The sequence below is a fragment of the Raphanus sativus genome, chromosome 6 (assembly GCF_000801105.2).
Source record: "Raphanus sativus cultivar WK10039 chromosome 6, ASM80110v3, whole genome shotgun sequence".
NCBI lineage: Eukaryota > Viridiplantae > Streptophyta > Magnoliopsida > Brassicales > Brassicaceae > Raphanus > Raphanus sativus.
Genome location: NC_079516.1, coordinates 27,446,109 through 27,466,292, shown reverse-complemented (window position 1 = coordinate 27,466,292; position 20,184 = coordinate 27,446,109). Strand labels below are relative to the sequence as shown.

Genomic DNA, 20,184 nt, shown 5'->3' with positions numbered 1-20,184 from the left:
AGTAGGAGTTTACTAATAATGTTTTAAGTTAGTTTAGTTTTACATCTGCTTTGACAAGAATAATTAGTTTAAGGAGATAAAGCATTAGTATAGCAATTGGACTTGAAATTGACTTTCGTTAGCTTGAGTATAGCATTAGTATAGCAATTGGACAGGCTATGGGTATGAGTAGTTTGAATCTATAATTACATTACCAAACTAGAATCTATTCTTCTGGCTTACAATTTACTAGATTTTGACCCGCGCTTCGAAAGCGCGGATACAATTTCCACTTTTATGAAATATATTATATGTTTGTAGTTATTGAATGTATTTATTTTAGTGAAACTTTCTTTATAATAAATTCGACACATAAAGTGTCTCTGATAAACTATGTGTTTCTCTGGTTTTTTTTTATTCTCTATCCAATCAACATATTTATTTGACTTGTTGTTAAAATAAATAATTTTAGAACGCAACTGTACAATACTTTTACATTGATGTTTTGTTTAAACAATATTTTTAGTTTTGATGTATATAAAAACATCCAAAATATATATGATACTTTTAGGTTGGTTTAAATTTTGAAATATATAAAATAGTCAAGTATAAATATCTAACATAGTTGAAGTACACTCAAAACACCAAAAATATTTAAAATAATTATTGATTTTTGATCCAAAATTTAAACCAAACCAATTTATATGTTAAGTTTAGGTATTCTGACATATTTTATTCAAATTTATATACAATATATTATTTTATTTATAGATTTTAAGAAATTCAAAATATATAATGAATTTTAAAAATAATATATCTGAATATAATTCGAACTGAAATTTAGAAATATCTAAATGGGGCTGAAATCTTTGACCTCAGAAACCCAAAACCCAAGCAGAACTGAAACGAACCCGAATGGATACCTGAACGCCCAGCCCTAGTCATAATTCGAACTGAAATTTAGAAATATATGAATGGAGCTGAAATCTTTGATCCTGAAAATCCGAAACTCAAACAAATCCGAAACTCAAACATGTATCATATATATGTCATCATATAATTAATTGTATTGGCCATCATATAAATAATAGAATACCCTTTCGACGTCAAAAAAAAATGGTCCATCATATAAATAATCATATAAGTAATAGTATTTTGTATATACCATCTTATAAATAATGGTTATTGGAAAATATTTTAGTAAAAATAAATTTTTGAATATATGCATATTTAAAATTAATTTTTGATATAAATAAATTTTAAATTATTATTTTGATTTGAAATATGTATATAAAATTTAAATTTTATTTTATGATTATTTAGACAAAACAATCTTTTTAGGTAGTTAGATTAGTCCATTTTGTATATTTTAAAACTAATATAGTGAATTTCCAATTTTTATTAATAACATAAGCCATTATTTTTTTATTCTTGACGTAATTTTATCCGTGTCTCAAAGTTTTCATTTTTTGCATTAGTTTTCTTTGAATTATTATTAATTTTATGATTTTTTAAAAAAAAATTGAACTCTTGGAATTTTTCTATTTGACTAAACTAAATAAGGTAATAATACTGTTTTTAAATTGTTTTATATAATATACTATTTATATTTCAGTTTGTGTTTTTATTTTCACTATAAAGAATTGTAAATAAAAAGAATTGTAAATATAGTGACAGAATTGTAAAAAAAAAATATAGAAAGAAAGTTGTTTAATTTATTATAAAAACAATGGCTAAATGTTTAAATAAAAAGAAGTATTAAATATGTTATTTATGTTTCTAAGCAATTCTCATTTGTTATTAATTTAGTGAAAATACAATGGCTAAATGTGTAAATAAAAGAAAGTACACATCTCTACTATCCATGTTGCCAAACATATTTCATTTATTCTACTATCTTTGTTTCCAAACATCTCTAATGTGTACTTCAACTTTAATAATATAGATTAATATAACATTAATTACATAAGGTCCAACTTAAAAATCCACCTAGAAGAAGTTGTAATGTTTCTGTTTTAATAAGATAGATTGAAATATATTCGTGTCAATTGCACATGTGTTAGATATATCCATATTAAATAAATTGTTTATGGTTAGAAATCCTATTTGGCAAGTTGTATGTTGCTAGATTTTCGTTATTATTGTGAATTTTGAGATTTGCGCAGCCGAATTTATGTTGTATGATTGTATAATAAATTCCTTTCAATAGTATTATTGTCTTACCATTAATGTGAATCCTTATATATTGTTGTCATACCAAATTTAATGTAGACCAATTTATATAATATTTTCAAAGATACGAAATCCCGCCTTTTGCAAGAATGTTTTAAAAATTCTTTAAAATATTGCAATTTCCTAAAATACGGCAAGATATTCTCTAACAATTAATTCGTACGATTTAATTTTATTTTTTTGGCATACGATTTAATTATATTAAGCATTTCTTATAAATATATGAAGTTCCATACATTTATACTCACAACCGTTTCTACACACAACAAATCACTATGGAAAAATTTCCTCAGAACAAATCACTTTTACGCACAACCGTTTTTTCATTTACATCCCTTGGACGTGATGTTTCAGATTCAGGGAGAAAACTACCATTTAATGGGTAGTTTGAAGCCGCTAGAGAGTGAATCAGCTAAATTTGTGAAATTTACATTGTAAGCTAGGACTAGTTGTTGGTGTTCGTAACAATTGTTATGGCTGAATGTTATCAGTTTAATTGGATTTATTGGATTAATCTATTGATCATTTTTTTACCTTTGTAACTTTTTTATTCAGTAAGGAATTTAATTCAACCATTACTCTTAATAAATTCTATTAGTTTTCTTGTTAATAAGACCTTCCTATTCTTAAATCTGATCTAAGAATGACTTATGAGCCTTTTTGAGTGTAATTAGTTACTTTCACTGCAAAAATGTAGAAATTAACATAAAGAATGATCAAAGTAATGAATACTTTAATCTATACTATTAAAGCAGAATCCCTAATAGGATTCTGCCCTTAGTTTTCTTAGATATTTACAATGACATGCCATTACTTATTTTTAGTATATTTTTATTAAATTCGCCCAATATATTAAACCAATCAAAATGCAGCATTTATGTCTAATCATTTATTTACATTATTTATGACACAAAAATGGCTCAACTCCAACTATATGACCTAATATTGCGTCCCTTTTCTTCAGTCTTCTTATTCGATGGAAACTCTGCAGTTGTGGCATAAAGCTTATGGAGTCCTAACAATTATTATGAGTCTCTTTGTCTACAACAATCTCAGCCATAGTCAAAGCTACCAATCATGTCGAGCGTTCTCCTAAAGATCGTCATCTCATAAGTGAGTGATTTTTATTTTCTTTGTGTTATCAATTATTTTTTCAAGAATCCGTAAATCTCTGAAATGATTTTTTTTTTCTTTGCAGCAATAGCAGTGACTTGTGCTCGAGCAGATGTTGCTTATTGCATTGACTTCTCTAGCCGCTAGCATAAAACCAGAAATTGGACGGTATTGATTCTCTCCTTTCATCCTAGGGTTTTGAGTATAAGCATGTTGATTGTTTTCGAAATTAAAGTTCATAAACAAGATTGTTATATGTGTATTCTCAATTTTTGTTGCAAGGTAGGTTGTACTGAAAACACCAATGTGATTTACTGGCTTCTAAGGGAAGGATACCCCACATTTCCTAGAGGAGCTTCTTAATTTTTTAAGAGAGTTCAGACTTCAGATTCTGCAGTTCTCTAAATTCAAGTATGATTCAAACCTTACTGCAGATTTAATCGTCAATTCAGTGCAGTATAGTTGTTTGCATCAAAAGAGGGTCTTATAAAGTATATTTGTTTCTCTCACACAGTTAGGGATTGTTCAGCTTGGGTACATACTTATGCATTGTTTCTTGAGGAACGCTTTGAACGCTTCATGATTTTAAAATATGATTCGGAGGCAGAACGTACGTAACGTCTTCCTAAGACCATTCCATGGTAGGATAAGGTATCAAATAGTCATTTACATTGACTTTTGTTTTGCGTTTCGAACTCCTTTTCAGATGGTTTCTATTTTGCGTGTTATGGATTGGCAGAGTAACTGACCAGAACGTCAGATTTATAGCGTAACTGATTGACACAAAATGATACCCACCTGAAAAACTGATGCCATGGTCGATCATCTTCTTTATTATTTATTATTTTTTTTCCTGTTTTGTTTTTCTTTTCAGCATTCAAATATTCGAATCCGTATCCAAACTCGATCCGAAAATCCCAAACCGAAATCCAAACCAAAATATCAAAATATCCGAATGGATATTGATTTAGAAGATATTGGATATCAAAACCCGAATAGATATCCGAAGATAACTGAACATATGTATATTTATCCTTATATTTCTAATTTACATCTTTCATTTTATTTAAAATATTTATATTGATACTACACATGCTTGAAGATCATAAAAAATATATATATATATATATAATTACGGTGAAAATGATTTGATACTCACTTAAAATGAATATCAATCTTTTTGTTTTATTTATTAACAAAAGTTACATTTAAATTCTAAAAACAATATCCAAATTAATGTCTATTTATTTTTGAAATGTTACCTCCAAATCTTTTAATCATTCAATCTATTAAAAAAAATCAGTTAATCGAAAACTAAATTTTTAAATACAAGAAACCTAAAAAATGAAAAATTTAATTTTTGTTCTTTCAAAATCTAAATATCCGAACCCAATCCGAAATAACCGAGTCCGAACTAGAAATACCCGAACCCGACCCGAAGTACAGAAATACTAGAACGGGTTCTATACTCTTATACTGAAATACCCGAAAATCTGAAATACCCGAAAATCTGAAATACCCGGATCGAACTCAATCGAGTATCCGAACGTTCATCCCTAATGAAAATGGTCTTTAATACCAAATACTCGACTTTAGTGGGTCAAGTTTACGAAAATATTAAATAAATATTTGAGTTCGACTCTAAGTCCGATTTATACTTTTGCAAAAAAAATATTTATATTTTCTCAAAATAAACATGTTTAAGATAGATATTGGTAATCCAAAATATAAAAGTCAATTATTAAATTTTTTTTTAATTACTTATTAAATAATGTTAAAATCACATTATAAAAATGAAGTAAACATTTTAACTTATAAAATAAAATATTTAAATATAAACAATACCGTCCTTTTAAAATATTTTTAAGGGTACCTACACATATCATAAGATCTAATGTTCCAATATGATCTTTTAAGTATTTGATTTCCAATATGATCTTTTAAGTATATTGGCTTTCAATTAATTGTTTCAATAGTAAAATGAAATCATCAAAACTATTAAACATTGTAATTATATTTAAAAAATTAAGTATACAGCTATAAAACGTAAACATAAATTTACAATGGTTTTGCATCATATTGCAAGTTATTTTTAATTTAAATTATATTGCATGTTACTTTTAACTTAAATTATATTGTCCTTCTAAAATTAAATCTTATTGCAAATAATTTTTAATTCAATTGATTGCTGAAGTTTGCAACAACAAAATATTTTTAAGAAATTTCAGAGTAACATTTTGTATAGATATTGATCATCCATACTTATTAAAAAACTACTAAACAAAATCATAAAAAAAATAAAAACACATGATATAAACTTCATGTAAAAACACATATGTTATAACAATAAGTACGTAAAAATAAAAAATCTCGCGCTTTAAAAGCGCGGATCAAAATCTAGTTAAGAAAAATTTATTATCATAAAGTCGGAATTACATAATTAGATGGGCGAGAAACATAAACTTTATAGTGATTACATCCGGGTTGTCGTGACAATAACACTTCTGGACCTACCTGATATTAAGGTGGATTTTTTATCGATCCGGTCAATTGTTCTTGGAAGGTGGATTTGCTTAATGCATATATCCAACCAGAGGATGTAATCCTCATTCAAGGTTTGGCAATTAGTCCTTTTGGCAGATCAGATTCTTGTGGATGGGCATTCACAGATACTGGTCAATACACAGTTAAGTCGGGATATAAAATAGAATCAAAATTCCCAGATAAAGGTACTCAGGTAATCCCTTATGGGCCAGACACAACTGAGTTATTAAGTTTTACTTGGAAATTGAATTGTTCGCCTAAGCTGAAGCATTTTATTTGGCAAGCTATTAAAGGAATCCTACCGGTTGCAAAAAATTTACGGTCGCGCGGAATTACGTGTGATTTACGATGCAGTCTATGTGGAGCAGAGGAAGAATCCATTAATCATATTCTTTTTGAATGTCCACCGGCATTACAAATATGGGCATTATCAAAAATACCTTCGGCACCGGGTCTCTTTCCCAGTGTATCTTTGTTCACAAATTTCGATTACTTATTTTGGAGACTTCCAAAGGATTATAATTTCGACTCCTTCTCTTGGATATTATGGTATATTTGGAAAAATAGGAATAGCAAGATCTATACAAATAAAGCGGGCGATCCGCAGGAAATCCTTAGAAGAGCGGAAGTGGAAGCGGAGACTTGGGCAGATGCTCAAAAGATGATACCAAACTCTGGTCCAAGGGATAACCTGTCGTCCGACTGGCTATCCGCAGAGACCTCTAGAGTTTGCTTAATTGATGGTGCATGGAGTCTAGAAGACCAATTTACCGGCCAAGGCTGGTTCTGCAGGAACAATGGAGGAACCGAGAAGATGATGGACGCTATGAGTCTCCGCCGAAGCTTATTTGCTTTACATGCTGAATGTGAAGCCTTGATATGGGCTATGGAGTGCATGAAGGCCCTCAACTAATCAGACGTAGTCTTCGCAACAGACTGTTCTCAATTGGTGAAGATGGTGTCATCACCTGAAGAATGGCCAGCTTTTACTACACACTTAGAGGAATTTCAACGCAGTAAGATTTTCTTCCCTAACTTCATAATTCGACATATTCCGAGGGCGCAAAATCAAGTAGCGGACAAGCTGGCACGAGGTGCTAGACGTTCCCCTTCAGCTATGTTCTATGTCGACTCTATGCCTCCGGCTTGGTTCTCTGAGCCCGGTGCGCATACATCTTAGTTTTTAGTTTTCATTTGTTGTCAAAAAAAAAAAAAAATCTCGAGGCATTCGTTCTAACAAATTCAAAGGCAAGTTGTAAATATCAAAGGCTCTATAAATTGAAGGTCGTTCTGAGACCTCTTTGAACCGCTTGCATGTCATCTTGACCGTCGCAAGATCTCTGATGGATCCTTCAGCCATCTTCTATATCACCTTTTCTTGAATTTCATCTGGTAGGGAGAGAAAACTTGAATCTGCCATTGAAAATTCTGATTGGAACAAGATAATTTTTTTGGCTTAGTTTGTGACTCTGATATATGGTAGTTTTTAAAGGAATAAAAAAGAAAGACGATTCTTTCTTTGCAATACACATTCGCGCTAGTTTCAAAAAAAAAAAAATACACATTCGCTTTTTGAAATTGTAAATATTAATTTATATATGTTTTACTACCTGTAAACCATTTGTACACGAAATCATCTCAGTTATGAATACTAGTTTCATAGCCCCCGCGCAGGCGCGGGAACGGGAACATTATCAATACATCAGATATTTTTGTATACGTGATTTTGTTATTTGAATAGGTTGTTGAATAGTTACGGGATTTTGTATTATTATTATTTGTGGAATTGTAAATAATGAGAAAATGAATTCCGAATTTGAATTTTGAAAGTGTTTTTTTATTATTATTAGCCCGTATTGAGTCATAAATTACTTAGTTTAATATTAATTACATTTTTTATATATTAATTACATTTTTGAGATTTTATTGGTTTAAAAATATAGAAAATATAAAATTACAAAAACCATGCATTAATAACTAAATAATAAGTGTGAAAATTATAAAATATAGGTTAATTTGAACGGAGGGAGTATAACTCTATGCATGTAATGTTTGAATTTTTTTTAACTGGGAATGCAATTGAAAAATGGTTAAACTCAACAGACGTATAGCTAGACATTGCATGTTTAGTAGTGGTATTGTGTGTCATGTAAATGACAGGTTTTAAATGTGATCGAGGCTAGTAAATATAACGTGAAATCTTTTGAAACTTAAAATTAAGAAAATCTCATCCTCCGATGACTTACATTGGAGATAGAGTTGTCTTTTTAAAATAAGACATGAGAAAGTGGAAATATTAGAAAGTCTTAAAAGAGTAAACGCATGGTAATTTAAAAAACAGACATGAGAAAGTGGACTTCTACAACCCGACCCTTGCAAATGAAATCAGCTTCATGTGTCTTCACCAAAGGCAGTAGATTAATTATTCACAAATTCTTGTCTACAATCCAAACACAACTTAATTTCATCTGGAACCTGGAATTTTACTTGTTCATTAGAGTTGGTAATGAACTTGTTGAGCCTCTCCTCTCCTATGGAGACAACTTTTTTTTTTTAATGCCGTCTTTGGTGTCGATGCAGGAAAAAGGCTTATCCCACTGTGCCTTCTAAGCTGAAACCAGAGAACATAATATGTAACGTTACTATAAGACTTAATATTAGTCAAACCTACACATAATGAGTTGATACCTGGCTGTGAACTCTGAGATAGCTTGAAGGGTTGGGTTGAAATAAAATTTTGTTGCTGGCGTTGAGTTTAGGTATAGGTTACCTGCAGAAGCAATATTGTTTCGAACAGCATTAGGTGGGCCAACATTAGACGCCCCATAAGTAAATAAATGACAAACCATGATAATTACGATGACAAATGTGACAGTTTACAAACCTCCAAATATTTTGGGATTCATATATAGTGACCACCATGACAGATTGTGTCCTATCACCTGAGTTGATGAGACCCTTAAACATTGATGCAACATCATCCCACAAAGAGAGGTACACGACCACCCTCCTGTTATGCGTATGGAAATAAGTTACTACCATGCAAACAACATTTGTAAGAAAGCGTAACTAAAGAACGGTTTTGGTTACTTACGGTTCAATCAAAAACCAAACTCCTTGAACACCCCTGCCACAGGAGCAACGGAACCTCCTCCTCCTTGTCTGGGATGATGATATTTGCAAGAAGCACCGTACTTACACGTTCCCGTTCGCATAAAATGCTGATCAAAACCAAAAACAGAACAAAACAATCTAAAATTCACAGCTTTTATATGAAACCAAAGAAGACAAACTGAAACTGCATTGCTTTAAAGACAGAGATAGAGTATTACAAAACCTGACAAACCGGTTGTCCCATTCTCTCCGGTAAAGCTCCATCTCCTCCAACTCCTCCTCTCACACCTCCAACAACTTAAACACCAAACCAAGAGCTTTCAAAAACCCAATTCAACGATCTGATTCAAAAGTGGGAAACTTTATTTACCGCTCCACGATCTCGCGGGTGATTAAACCGACATCTTGAACCGTACCCGCAAACGCCGCTCCACGATCAGGCTCATTTGATCGCTCCGGGTACGCTTCTCCTCCTCCTCCTCCTCCTCCAGCTCCGCCGCCGCTTAACCCTAACCGCCACATCGAAGCTACAAAAAACACGCATTTTAAAAATAATATAATCCCCCTAAGATGAATCAAAGACGCTGCATTTACGTTACCTTCGACTCTGGTTTGGACTCCATGAGAGGTCTATTCAATCGACGGATCCGATCGCGGCTCTTCTTCACCGGCGCGACCGTACCGCTACATTTTTCCGACAAACCCCCTCACACACACAGACACACGAAAGGAACGATCTTTTTATGCTTCTGTCGGAATGTCTCAAAGCTCCGATCGGAGAATACTGTTGTCGGAATATCTGAGAGGAAAAACTTAGATCATGCTTTCGTTTCCACACCACTCTCTCTCTCTCTCTCTCAGTCGCTTGATCTCTCTACCTTCAAGCTACAAATGTTTTTGATTGAGTACTTAAGGAAGAACGGAAGAGGAAGAGGAAGACGAAGACGAAGAGGGATCGAGTCTAAAGAACAGATATGTTGTGGGCCAAAATCCATAAAATCAGAACATAAATCACATACTTAAGCCCAGACAAAACACAGCCCATTAAAAGAAAAAGGACACGTGTCCCATAAAGAGGAGTGATACTCCCTCATTATATAATAGATTATCAAGGCCCTCTAATAGTAAATACTACTATATATGCCTATAATATGTAGAAATATACTAATATCGATAGATCTTTGCAAACATCATTTAAACGGTTAAGTTATTTATTCTAAAAGTTAACAAATTACACCAAGTAAGAAATTGACATTCACTTACATAATTCGTAAACTAATTTACTATTAATATATCTATTTGTTATAGATATTCGTGAACAACACAATCATTTTAAAGCCTGCACAAATTTGACCGTTTTTGTATCAGAGATTATTTACAGGAATTATTTTTTATAAACTGTTATTATAATTTATGGAATTCTTAAGCTGCACTACAATATTCAAATTTCTCTCCTTGAAAACGGATTCATTAAGTCCAATATCAGTGTTTCCTTTTTTTTTGACAAACTAAATTATTTAGATTTCCTAATATATTAATATGAAGCTATTATTCCTAAATATCTTATAATTATTTGGAAATATATGTATATATATATATATATATATATATATATATATATATATAACGGATTCATTAAGTCCAATATCAGTGTTTCCTTTTTTTTTGACAAACTAAATTATTTAGATTTCCTAATATATTAATATGAAGCTATTATTCCTAAATATCTTATAATTATTTGGAAATATATGTATATGTATATATATATATAGATTCTATTTACTTTCATATATTCATAACCTACTAAGAATGGCAAATCTTACCAAACTTATATTTTTAGAATTCCTATTAATAAAATGTACATTTTGAAGTTCCAGAGAGCGTCCATATCGTTTTAGAGACCCTCTTCGAAAAGAAGCCAAGTGGCATAACTAATATTATTGCCTTATTATGTTTAGTTTTACATTTTTCGAAATATTGATATAATGTATAGTTTTACATTTTAATATTACTGATAAATAGAATTTCAAAAATAATAAATAATATGTAAATACACAAAATTATAAATGGAAATACTAAATTAAACATATGTGAGATTACCATGATATGTAATTTTGAAAAATAAAATAATATGTAAATATACAACATTAGAAATGAAAAATTAAACATATGTAAGATTACCATATATATAATATCGAAAATAATAAATAATATGTAAATATACAAAATTATAAATGAAAATACTACATTAAACATATGTAAGATTACCATGATATATATAATTTTGAAATAATAAATAATATGTAAATATACAACATTAGAAATGGAAATACTACATTAAACATATGCAAGATTACCATATATATAATTTCGAAAATAATAAATAATATGTATATAATAAATAATATGTAAAAATAATATTAATAAGTAAAAACTTCTCTGGAAAGATGCCACGTTGCATTATTATTGAAAATGAAAAATAAATAAAAGTAAATATAAGATATAAGGAAAAATAATAATAAGTAAATATACAATAGAAAAATAGAAAAATTACATTAAACATCTATCTGAAAAATTTATAATAAAATAAATAATAAGTAAATATACAATATAAAAATATAAATATTACATTGAACATTGAACTGAAAAATTTATAATAAAATAAATAATTAGTCCATATATATATAATATCGAAAATAATAAATAATATGTAAATATACAAAATTATAAATGGAAATACTACATTAAACATATGTAAGATTACCATGATATGTTTAATTTTGATATAATAAATAATATGTAAATATACAACATTAGAAATGGAAATGCTACATTAAACATATGCAAGATTACCATATATATAATTTCGAAATAATAAATAATATGTATATAATAAATAATATGTAAAAATAATATTAATAAGTAAAAAACTTACATGGAAAGATGCCACGTTGCATTATTATTGAAATGAAAAATAAATAAAAAATAAAAATAAGATATAAGGAAAAATATATAATAAGTAAATATACAATAGAAAAATAGAAAAATTACATCAAACATTTATCTGAAAATTTTATAATAAAATAAATAATAAGTAAATATACAATATAAAAATAGAAATATTACATTGAACATTGAACTGAAAAATTTATAATAAAATAAATAATTAGTATATATTCAATATAAGAAATGAAAAACTACATTGAGCATCTATCTGAAAATGTATACTTTTACATTTTTATTATTTTAAATATTTATAAGTAAATATACAATATAGAAAAAAATAAGTAAATATACAATATAAAAAATAAAAATATTATCTATCGTAATATTAGAATAAATAAATATACAATATAAGAACAAATAAATAATAAGTAAATATAATATATAAGAAATATTACATTAAAGATCTATTGTAATATTATTATTTGATATAAAAGAAAAAAATCAGAATAAGTAAATATACGAAGTAAGAAAAATAAACAATAAGTAAATATACAATATAAGAAATGGAAAAACTAAATTAAACATCTATATGAAAATGTATAGTAAAATAAATAATAAGTAAATATATAATATAAGAAATACAAATATTACATTAAACATCAATCATAATATTAGGTAAGTAAATACACAATACAAGAAAGAGAAAAATAATAAGTATATATACAATATAAGAATAGGAAAATTACATTAAACATCTATCTGAAAATATATAGTAAAATAAACAATAAGTGAATATACAATATAAGAAATAGGAATATTATATTAAACATCTATCGCAATATAACCATTTGATATAAAAGCAAAAAAATTAGAATAAATTAATATACAATATAAGAATAAATAAATAATAACTAAATATACAATATAAGAATAAATAAATAATAAGTAAGTACAAATATGGATCACCTGTTCTGGCGGGTTACACCGGCTATGGATGATCACCAGTTTGCATGGATATTATGGTACATTTGGAAAGCTAGGAATAGTAAGGTATTTAGTAATTTAGATGTGGAGCCGATGGACACACTCAAAAAAAAAGTAAATATACAATATAAGAAATTGAAATGCTATATTAAACATCTATCTGAAAATATATAGTTTTACATTTTAAGTAATTATACAATATAGAAAATGGAAATACTACATTAAAAAAATATCTGAAAAATGTATAGTTTTTAAATTTTGATTATTTCCAAATATTTTTATATGAAGAGACCGCTTATCTCGCTCTCAATCACATCGTTATAAATATCGCTCTTACTCATATGACAGAAAAAGCTATCGAAGGTGAAATAGTCAGAAGTACATATATTTGGTAAAAGAGTCTCACTCTGAAGAATCATTTTATCTCTAATAGTCTTAGACCATCCATTTATACTTAAGAAAAAACAATTTTCCATAAGAGTATGTAGAGGTGTCAAAATGGGTTGAAACCAATGGATTGACCCAAACCAAACAAATCCATAGTCCTAATGGGTTAATAATTTGGATACCAATGGATAAATGGTTTTTATGAGTTAGTCAGTTTAATGAGTTGGATTAATATTGGTTTGGATCAAAGTGGGTTTATGGGTTATCCAATCCAATCCATTTTTTCACGTAATCTCTTCTCTTCCTCTTTCTCTCTTTTTCTTTCTCTCACCAAACTTGATTTTTTTCCCGATCTCCCGAGACCTTCATCATCAATCATCAATCATCAATCACAACCTCGAGACCTTCATCATCAATCACGACTTATCGATCACAACCTTCATCATCAATCACGACTTGACATCGATTACCCCTTCATCATCAAACACAGCAACTCTGTTTTTCTCTCTTGCGATTTCTGGGTTTCAAAATCAGTTTATAATTTTTCTGGGTTTGGTGTATTTGTTTGTATTGCTGTACCTTGAGTGATGATTGAAGCTATTCAGGTAGTTAATTTTCTCACGTAGACTGGAAACTTAGCTCATAATTGCTTGGTTCGACTGATATGTGTCTGGAAACATAGCTCATCATTTCTAGTCAACATGTATAGTTTCTGGTTTGATATTTTCTTATTGGAAAATGCTTTATTACTGGTTTGAGAATTGTTGTCATCTTTATTGTATTTGTGGTTGGAAGAATATTCTTTGACTTTGTCTCTTCATAGTGCTAATGGACGTTCTTTATGTTGACAGGTATCACCAGCATTTGCGTGTTTGTGGAACACTCGTAGCATCAGCGAAGATGATGAATAATGAAGAAGATCTTCTAAACAGTGGTACTATTAATAAGTGTTTTGAATTTTGGAGTTTGAATTATTGTATTAAATATGTTGTGTTAAATATTTTGATGAGTTAAATTATATAATTTGTTAATTTCTGATTAGCATTTTTTGTTATTAAAAATTAGTACTTTGTCAATAATAATTTTACTGTGATATGATAATTTTTTAAAAATTATGTTTATTAATAGCATTGTTAGTGGGTCAACCCAATAAAACCACTAACTCATTAATTTGCATGGATTATGGTTTAGTCCAGTCCATTTAGTTAATGGTTTGGTTTAACTCATGATCCATAACCTGTTCAATCCATTTGGGTATGGGTTGGTTTGGGTTGATTTACCCATTTTGACACTCCTAAGAATATGCTATAGAATGACAAAAGTCAAGGACAAAGCTTAAATTAGTTACTTTATATTTGCCTAAACAAGTTTTCAGTCATGGTCAGCTATATATTGTTCTCTCGAGAGTAACATCACGTGAAGGTTTAAGTATTTTACAAGAAGAAAAAGATTCAGCAGCTGGAGTAAACAATATTGTCTACAAAGAAATCTTCAATAGCATCCCTAGTAGCAAGGTCCGCAAATCATAAACAAATATATTTATATATATATACACAAAAACATTATGTATATTCAATCGACAGAGGTTAGTTTTCCATGACAAAGGCAAATGATGGCAAGCTTAGTTTATGATAATATTATTTTACCTTTTTGTGTGTGACTGTGTATAAAAATGAAAACAAATTTGAAAAACAAAATTAGATTTATATTAAGGAATACAATTATTAGTTAAATGTTTATTTGTTAAAAATAATCTAAATGACATAATGTTAGAAACTAAATTAGAACAAGCTTTCAAAACATGGTTCTATTTTTGATTTGTAATTTGATTTTTAAAATAATAGAAAAATTTGACGTGATACAAATATAAAATTAATTTATGGGCACGATTCGTTTCCGTCAACGTGGAGATGAAATTAGGATCCTGTTTATGTTTTTGGTTATTGACACTTGATTTGGTTAGGTTAATGTGGATATGAGATTGAGATCCGGTTTATGTTTTAGGTTCTTAATTAACATTTGATTTGGTTAATTTGGAAGACAATTTCAGAAACAAAAACAAAATGATAGGAAAACAAATATTTTTAGTCAAAAGAAAAAATATATATAATATCAAATGTTCTGATATAATATAAAGTTCCATTGGAAAATATTTATTAGATCCGATAAAAAATTAGAAATAAGAGTTCAAATATATACAAAACTTTCAAAGATTAAACTATCACAAAAAATACAAACAACAAAATTCAACTATCACAAAAAATGTTTACATCAATATAAAATAAAATAATTTCAAACTCAAAAAATATTCAAACTTTTATCATGTATACTATAAATATAAAGTATTCATCAATTCACAAAAATATATAGTTCAGAATATAACATCCAACGAAGTAATTGTATACAAAATATTTGAAAAACTAAAATTGCTCCGGGCGTAACCCGGGTTAACCCCTAGTCATATAAAATATGAGGCTTCAAACGATCATGCTTGGGCCTTAAGGGACGGGTTTGAAATAAAAGGGATTCTATATAGTGATCGTGGTCTGACGATGAAGATTTATAACTTGATAGATATTTGAAATATACTTTATATATAAAATCAAAAATTGGAATAGATTCGACCTGAAGTTTTAAACTGTGGATGAGAATTAGAGGTGGGCGTTCGGGTACCCGTTCGGGTTCGGATCGGATATTTCGGATTTTCGGATATTTCGGTATAGGGCTATAATATCTGTTCGGGTATTTCTGAATTTCAGGTCGGGTTCGGGTATTTTTAGTTCGGGTTCGGTTATTTTGGATCGGGTTCGGATATTTAGATTTTGAAAGAAAAAATTTAATTTTTCATTTTTTAAAGTTTATTATATTTAAAATATAGATTTTACTTAACTTATTTTTTTAATTTTTAATAGATTAAATGATTATTAGATTTAGAGATAACGTTTCAAAAATAAATAAACATTAGTTTTATTATTATTTTTAAATTTCGGATGTAAATTTTGTTAATACATGGAAAAAATATGCTTAACATGTATTTTAAGTGAATGTTAAATCATTTTCTCCGTAATTATATGTATATTATATGATTTTGAAGTATGTGTAGTATCAATATAAATATTTTTAAATAAAATGAGAGATGTAAATTAGAAATATAAGGATAATTATAGATATGTTCGGTTATTTTCGGATATCCCTTCGGGTTCGGATATTACCCGTTCGGGTTCGGATATCCAATCTCTCTTAACTTAATATCCATTCGGGTATTTTGCTACTTCGGTTCGGATTTCGGTTCGGGTTTTTCGGGTCGGGTTCGAGTATGGTTTCGGATATCGGGTAAAGTGCCCACCCCTAATGAGAATGATAGATATATATAAACACGAAATGACAGTATATATAAACACCAAAACACAAGTCGAATATACACACTAATCGGAAATTTGGAAAGGAGGATAATCTGCGGTTTAAAAGCGCTGGTCAAAATCTAGTGTATCTTATAAAGTTCCACACTGATAGTTGATAGGTAACCTACTCGAGTTGAAGAACTTATTTTTATCGATTACATTAATTTTTAGTTCACCTAAGAGATCTCAGATATGTAGATTCTAAGATACCATCATCGTAAAAGGGCCTTAAACAACACGAGAGAAGAAGCATAAGAATTACCTTCTTTCTTTTGAAAGTGTAAAAAATTTTCACGGACTAAAAAATATGTTAACTGTTATTACTACACAAACATTATAAAATTATTTGTAAGGAGTTAATGCCACTACGATACATTGCCCTCCTTGCTTGTTCTTCTTCTGTCTTCCTCAATTTTTTCCCGGTTTTCTTTTTTCTTCTCACGACATGATTCATAACATCAACTTGTATTATCTCTCTAATATTAGTAGCCCGGAAACATTGGAGGTGGTGGCGATGCATATTGGTGGCCAATGATTGTTGGCATGATGAATTCTTCACTTGGAGGTGATGCTTCTACTGTCCGTGTTGGTGCTCGTGGGGGAGGAGAGTTGGCAGGTGTTTCTGGTGGAGGTTGAACCGGTGTTGGCGGTGGAGAATATATCGGTGGTGGAGAGTTAACAGGAGACGGAGGAGAAACCACTGGGTGTGATTGTTGTGGTGGAGGCGGGCTACGCCTGAACTTCACTGGAGACTGATCAAAAGGGTCATTTGGTTGTGGTGACTTTATTGGTGGTTGCGGGTTATGGTCCAGTGGTGGAGGTGAATGGGCCAGCGGTGGTGGTGGAGACTGGAACCGTGGTGGTGGTGAATGGACATGTGGTGGTGGTGGTGGTGGTGGAGAAGATACCGGTGGAGGTGGAGAATGGACCGGTGGTGGTGGAGAATGCACCGGTGGTGGAGGAGAATGGACTGGTGGTGGTGGTGGTGAATGCACAGGTGGTGGTGGAGAATGGACCGGTGGTGGAGGAGAAGTGACCGGTGGTGGTGGAGGAGAATGGACCGGTGGTGGTGGTGAATGCACCGGTGGTGGAGGAGAATGGACTGGTGGTGGTGGTGGTGAATGCACAGGTGGTGGTGGAGAATGGACCGGTGGTGGAGGAGAAGTGACCGGTGGTGGTGGAGGAGAATGGACCGGTGGTGGTGGTGAATGCACCGGTGGTGGAGGAGAATGCACCGGTGGTGGAGGAGAATGAACCGGTGGTGGTGGTGAATGCACCGGTGGTGGAGGAGAATGCACCGGTGGTGGTGGTGAATGCACCGGTGGTGGTGGAGAATGGACGGGTGGTGGTGGAGAATGGACTGGTGGTGGAGGAGAATGGACCGGTGGTGGTGGTGGTGAATGCACCGGTGGTGGTGGAGAATGGACGGGTGGTGGTGGAGAATGGACTGGTGGTGGTGGAGAATTGAGTGGTGGTGGAGGAGAATGGACCGGTGTTGGTGGTGGTGGTGGAGAATGGACCGGTGGGGGTGGTGGTGAATGGACTGGTGGTGGTGGAGAATGCATCGGCGGTGAGGGAGGAGGAGACAGAACCGGTGGTGGAGGTGGGCTACGTCTAAACTTCACAGGAGACTGATTATGTGGGGCATTTGGTTTTGGTGATTCTTTTGGTGGTTGTGGTTTGTGTACAGGCCTAGTTGGCACCCGTGATGGTGGCTTCCCCTTCGACGGTGTAGTAGGACTAGAACCACCACCAGCGCACTTGTCCTTACTACAATCAACAGGACGACTAATAACAACTGCACATTCCTTTGCCGACCGTTGTTTAGGCCTATCTGGCAAGCAGTTACGTGTATCATCAAATGAAATATCCGTCTGACTACCTGGTACACACATATAACCTTGTCCATTGAAGTAATTGTATGCGTAGGTCAAGTTACTTAACTTAGGCAATTTGCATACATTCTCCGGTACAAACCCGGTGAGTTTATTTCCAGAGATATCAATCTCTTCGACTCCGGTAAGCCCAACAAAACTCTGTGGTAAAACACCGGTGAATGAGTTCATGCTAGCATCAAAAACATTCATATTAGCTAGCTTTCCAATCTCTGACGGAAAACAACCTCCGAGATTGTTATCCTTAAAGAGGATTTCGTTAAGATTCTTCATGTTTCCAATACTTTTAGGGATACAACCGTTGAATTTGTTGTGAGCGAAGGTCACAACGGAGGCTGAGGATTCTCCGAGTGACTCAGGAATGGTGGAAGTGAACCTGTTGTTGTTCAAGAAAATTGCATCAAGATCCTTCTTGAAAAGCTCTTGAGGAACTTGACCTTCAAAATCATTGAATCTTAGGTCGATGAACTTAACAGCTGGCCACGAGACAACGACAGAAGGGAAAGGTCCAACAAACCGATTGTTGCTGACATCGAACTCATGCATTAGCTTCAACCTATTGACACTTTTGGGTATGATACCACAGAATCGGTTCGAATTCAAATGGAACATGGCCACATCTGTCAACAAACCAAGCTCAGCTGGTAAATGTCCTGCAATATCTGCACCGTTAAGATCTACCCCTGCCACAACTGCGATGTTAGGATCATCAAGTGCTGGTGCGCAGAACACGCCTGTATAGTCACACACGTGCGGGCCGTCCCAGTTTCCTGTGGTGTTAAATGGGTCTGAATAGACCGCCTTTTTCCATGCTTGTAGAGCAATATAAGCTCTCTTAAGCCTCTGATTCGCAAATGTCAACTTGAGATCGACCTCATACTCAATATCTTCTGGAAGATCACCACCCTCGGGTAATGTCAAGAGCTGTCGTTGTGCAATGAATGAGGCTTCTGCATCCGTGAGTGCTAAAACAACGGAGGAGAAGGAGGAGAAGAAGAAGAATAAAAGGAAGCAGCTAAAGGCCAGGAGAGAAAATGGAGGAGGTTTAGTCATGGCTTTGATCAAAACCTTGGAAAAGAACCAAGGCTGCTTATACATATGGGCATGAAAGTATGACGACACCAAAAGGTTATTATTAATAACACCAAATGATTCTCATTTCTGTGTCACCAAACATTCTTTCCCTTTATTTAGAAGACTCTTGTTTTGTTTTTGAAGGATTTTGCTTCACTTCCGGAAGCAAAACAATAACAAGAATAGAAAAATCTCTTTGTAACCAAAACCAGGTACTAAAATAAGCACACGGCTTCGTAACAACCTTGTTATCGACCATTCAAGAACATCACACAATGACAGCAATATTTTAACAGTGAGATATCACAGTGATTTATATGTTCTAAGCAAAATCAAGAAACCACCTATTGCTATATATACATAAAAGTAAAACTGTGTAGGGAAACAACTTTCTAAAGTATCATAAGGTGTGAGAAGGATTTTTTAGTCTGTTTCGTGGTCAGGAGCGTGAGAGAACGAACCAAGCAGGGATAGTTCCTTTTGTTCTAAGCAATCTTGTGAAAGCAGAATCTGGC

At 31.7% G+C, this 20,184-nt stretch overlaps 2 protein-coding genes and 2 long non-coding RNA genes across 6 annotated transcripts; 2 read left to right on the top strand and 2 right to left on the bottom strand.

Annotated features, from left to right (window-relative positions):
• The first annotated feature begins 3,125 nt into the window (after window positions 1–3,125).
• LOC130496608 (uncharacterized) lies at window positions 3,126–4,068 on the top strand. The gene is made up of 4 exons (XR_008935767.1): window positions 3,126–3,324; window positions 3,410–3,492; window positions 3,611–3,735; window positions 3,839–4,068. It is a non-coding gene; the product is annotated as an uncharacterized LOC130496608 (long non-coding RNA).
• Window positions 4,069–8,057: 3,989 nt separating this feature from the next.
• LOC108838965 (zinc finger CCCH domain-containing protein 34-like) lies at window positions 8,058–9,959 on the bottom strand. Of its 3 annotated transcripts, none has more exons than XR_008935092.1 (7): window positions 9,577–9,947; window positions 9,353–9,509; window positions 9,206–9,279; window positions 8,963–9,089; window positions 8,753–8,878; window positions 8,557–8,638; window positions 8,058–8,479 (listed from the first exon to the last, which is right to left on the bottom strand). XR_008935092.1 is itself a non-coding variant. In XM_056987809.1 (5 exons), exons 2-4 carry the CDS (start codon window positions 9,502–9,504, stop codon window positions 8,970–8,972), a joined length of 351 nt encoding a protein of 116 aa, XP_056843789.1. In that variant the 5' UTR covers window positions 9,505–9,509; window positions 9,582–9,959; the 3' UTR covers window positions 8,751–8,878; window positions 8,963–8,969. The 3 variants fall into 3 exon arrangements, 1 of the variants encoding a protein (XP_056843789.1); XR_008935091.1 differs by having other exon boundaries at window positions 9,582–9,946; XM_056987809.1 differs by lacking the exons at window positions 8,058–8,479; window positions 8,557–8,638 and having other exon boundaries at window positions 8,751–8,878; window positions 9,201–9,279; window positions 9,582–9,959.
• A 3,568-nt stretch (window positions 9,960–13,527) lies between these two features.
• On the top strand, window positions 13,528–14,340 carry LOC130497076 (uncharacterized). Its single transcript, XR_008936109.1, has 2 exons — window positions 13,528–13,904; window positions 14,151–14,340. It is a non-coding gene; the product is annotated as an uncharacterized LOC130497076 (long non-coding RNA).
• Window positions 14,341–16,895: 2,555 nt separating this feature from the next.
• Window positions 16,896–19,878, bottom strand: LOC108810535 (pollen-specific leucine-rich repeat extensin-like protein 3). Its single transcript, XM_018582641.2, has one exon. The coding sequence runs from the start codon at window positions 19,691–19,693 to the stop codon at window positions 17,183–17,185; it is 2,511 nt and encodes an 836-aa protein (XP_018438143.2). The 5' UTR covers window positions 19,694–19,878; the 3' UTR covers window positions 16,896–17,182.
• Window positions 19,879–20,184: the final 306 nt, after the last annotated feature.

Coding starts and splice junctions, on each gene's coding strand:
- LOC108838965 (XM_056987809.1), bottom strand. CDS start 9,504: ATGTGGCGGTTAGGGTTAAGCGGCGGCGGAGCTGGAGGAGGAGGAGGA. Junction 9,280..9,352: donor ACCCGCGAGATCGTGGAGCG/GTAAATAAAGTT, acceptor TTGGTGTTTAAG/TTGTTGGAGGTGTGAGAGGA. Junction 9,090..9,200: donor CAACCGGTTTGTCAGGTTTT/GTAATACTCTAT, acceptor GGTTTTGATCAG/CATTTTATGCGAACGGGAAC.
- LOC108810535 (XM_018582641.2), bottom strand. CDS start 19,693: ATGTATAAGCAGCCTTGGTTCTTTTCCAAGGTTTTGATCAAAGCCATG.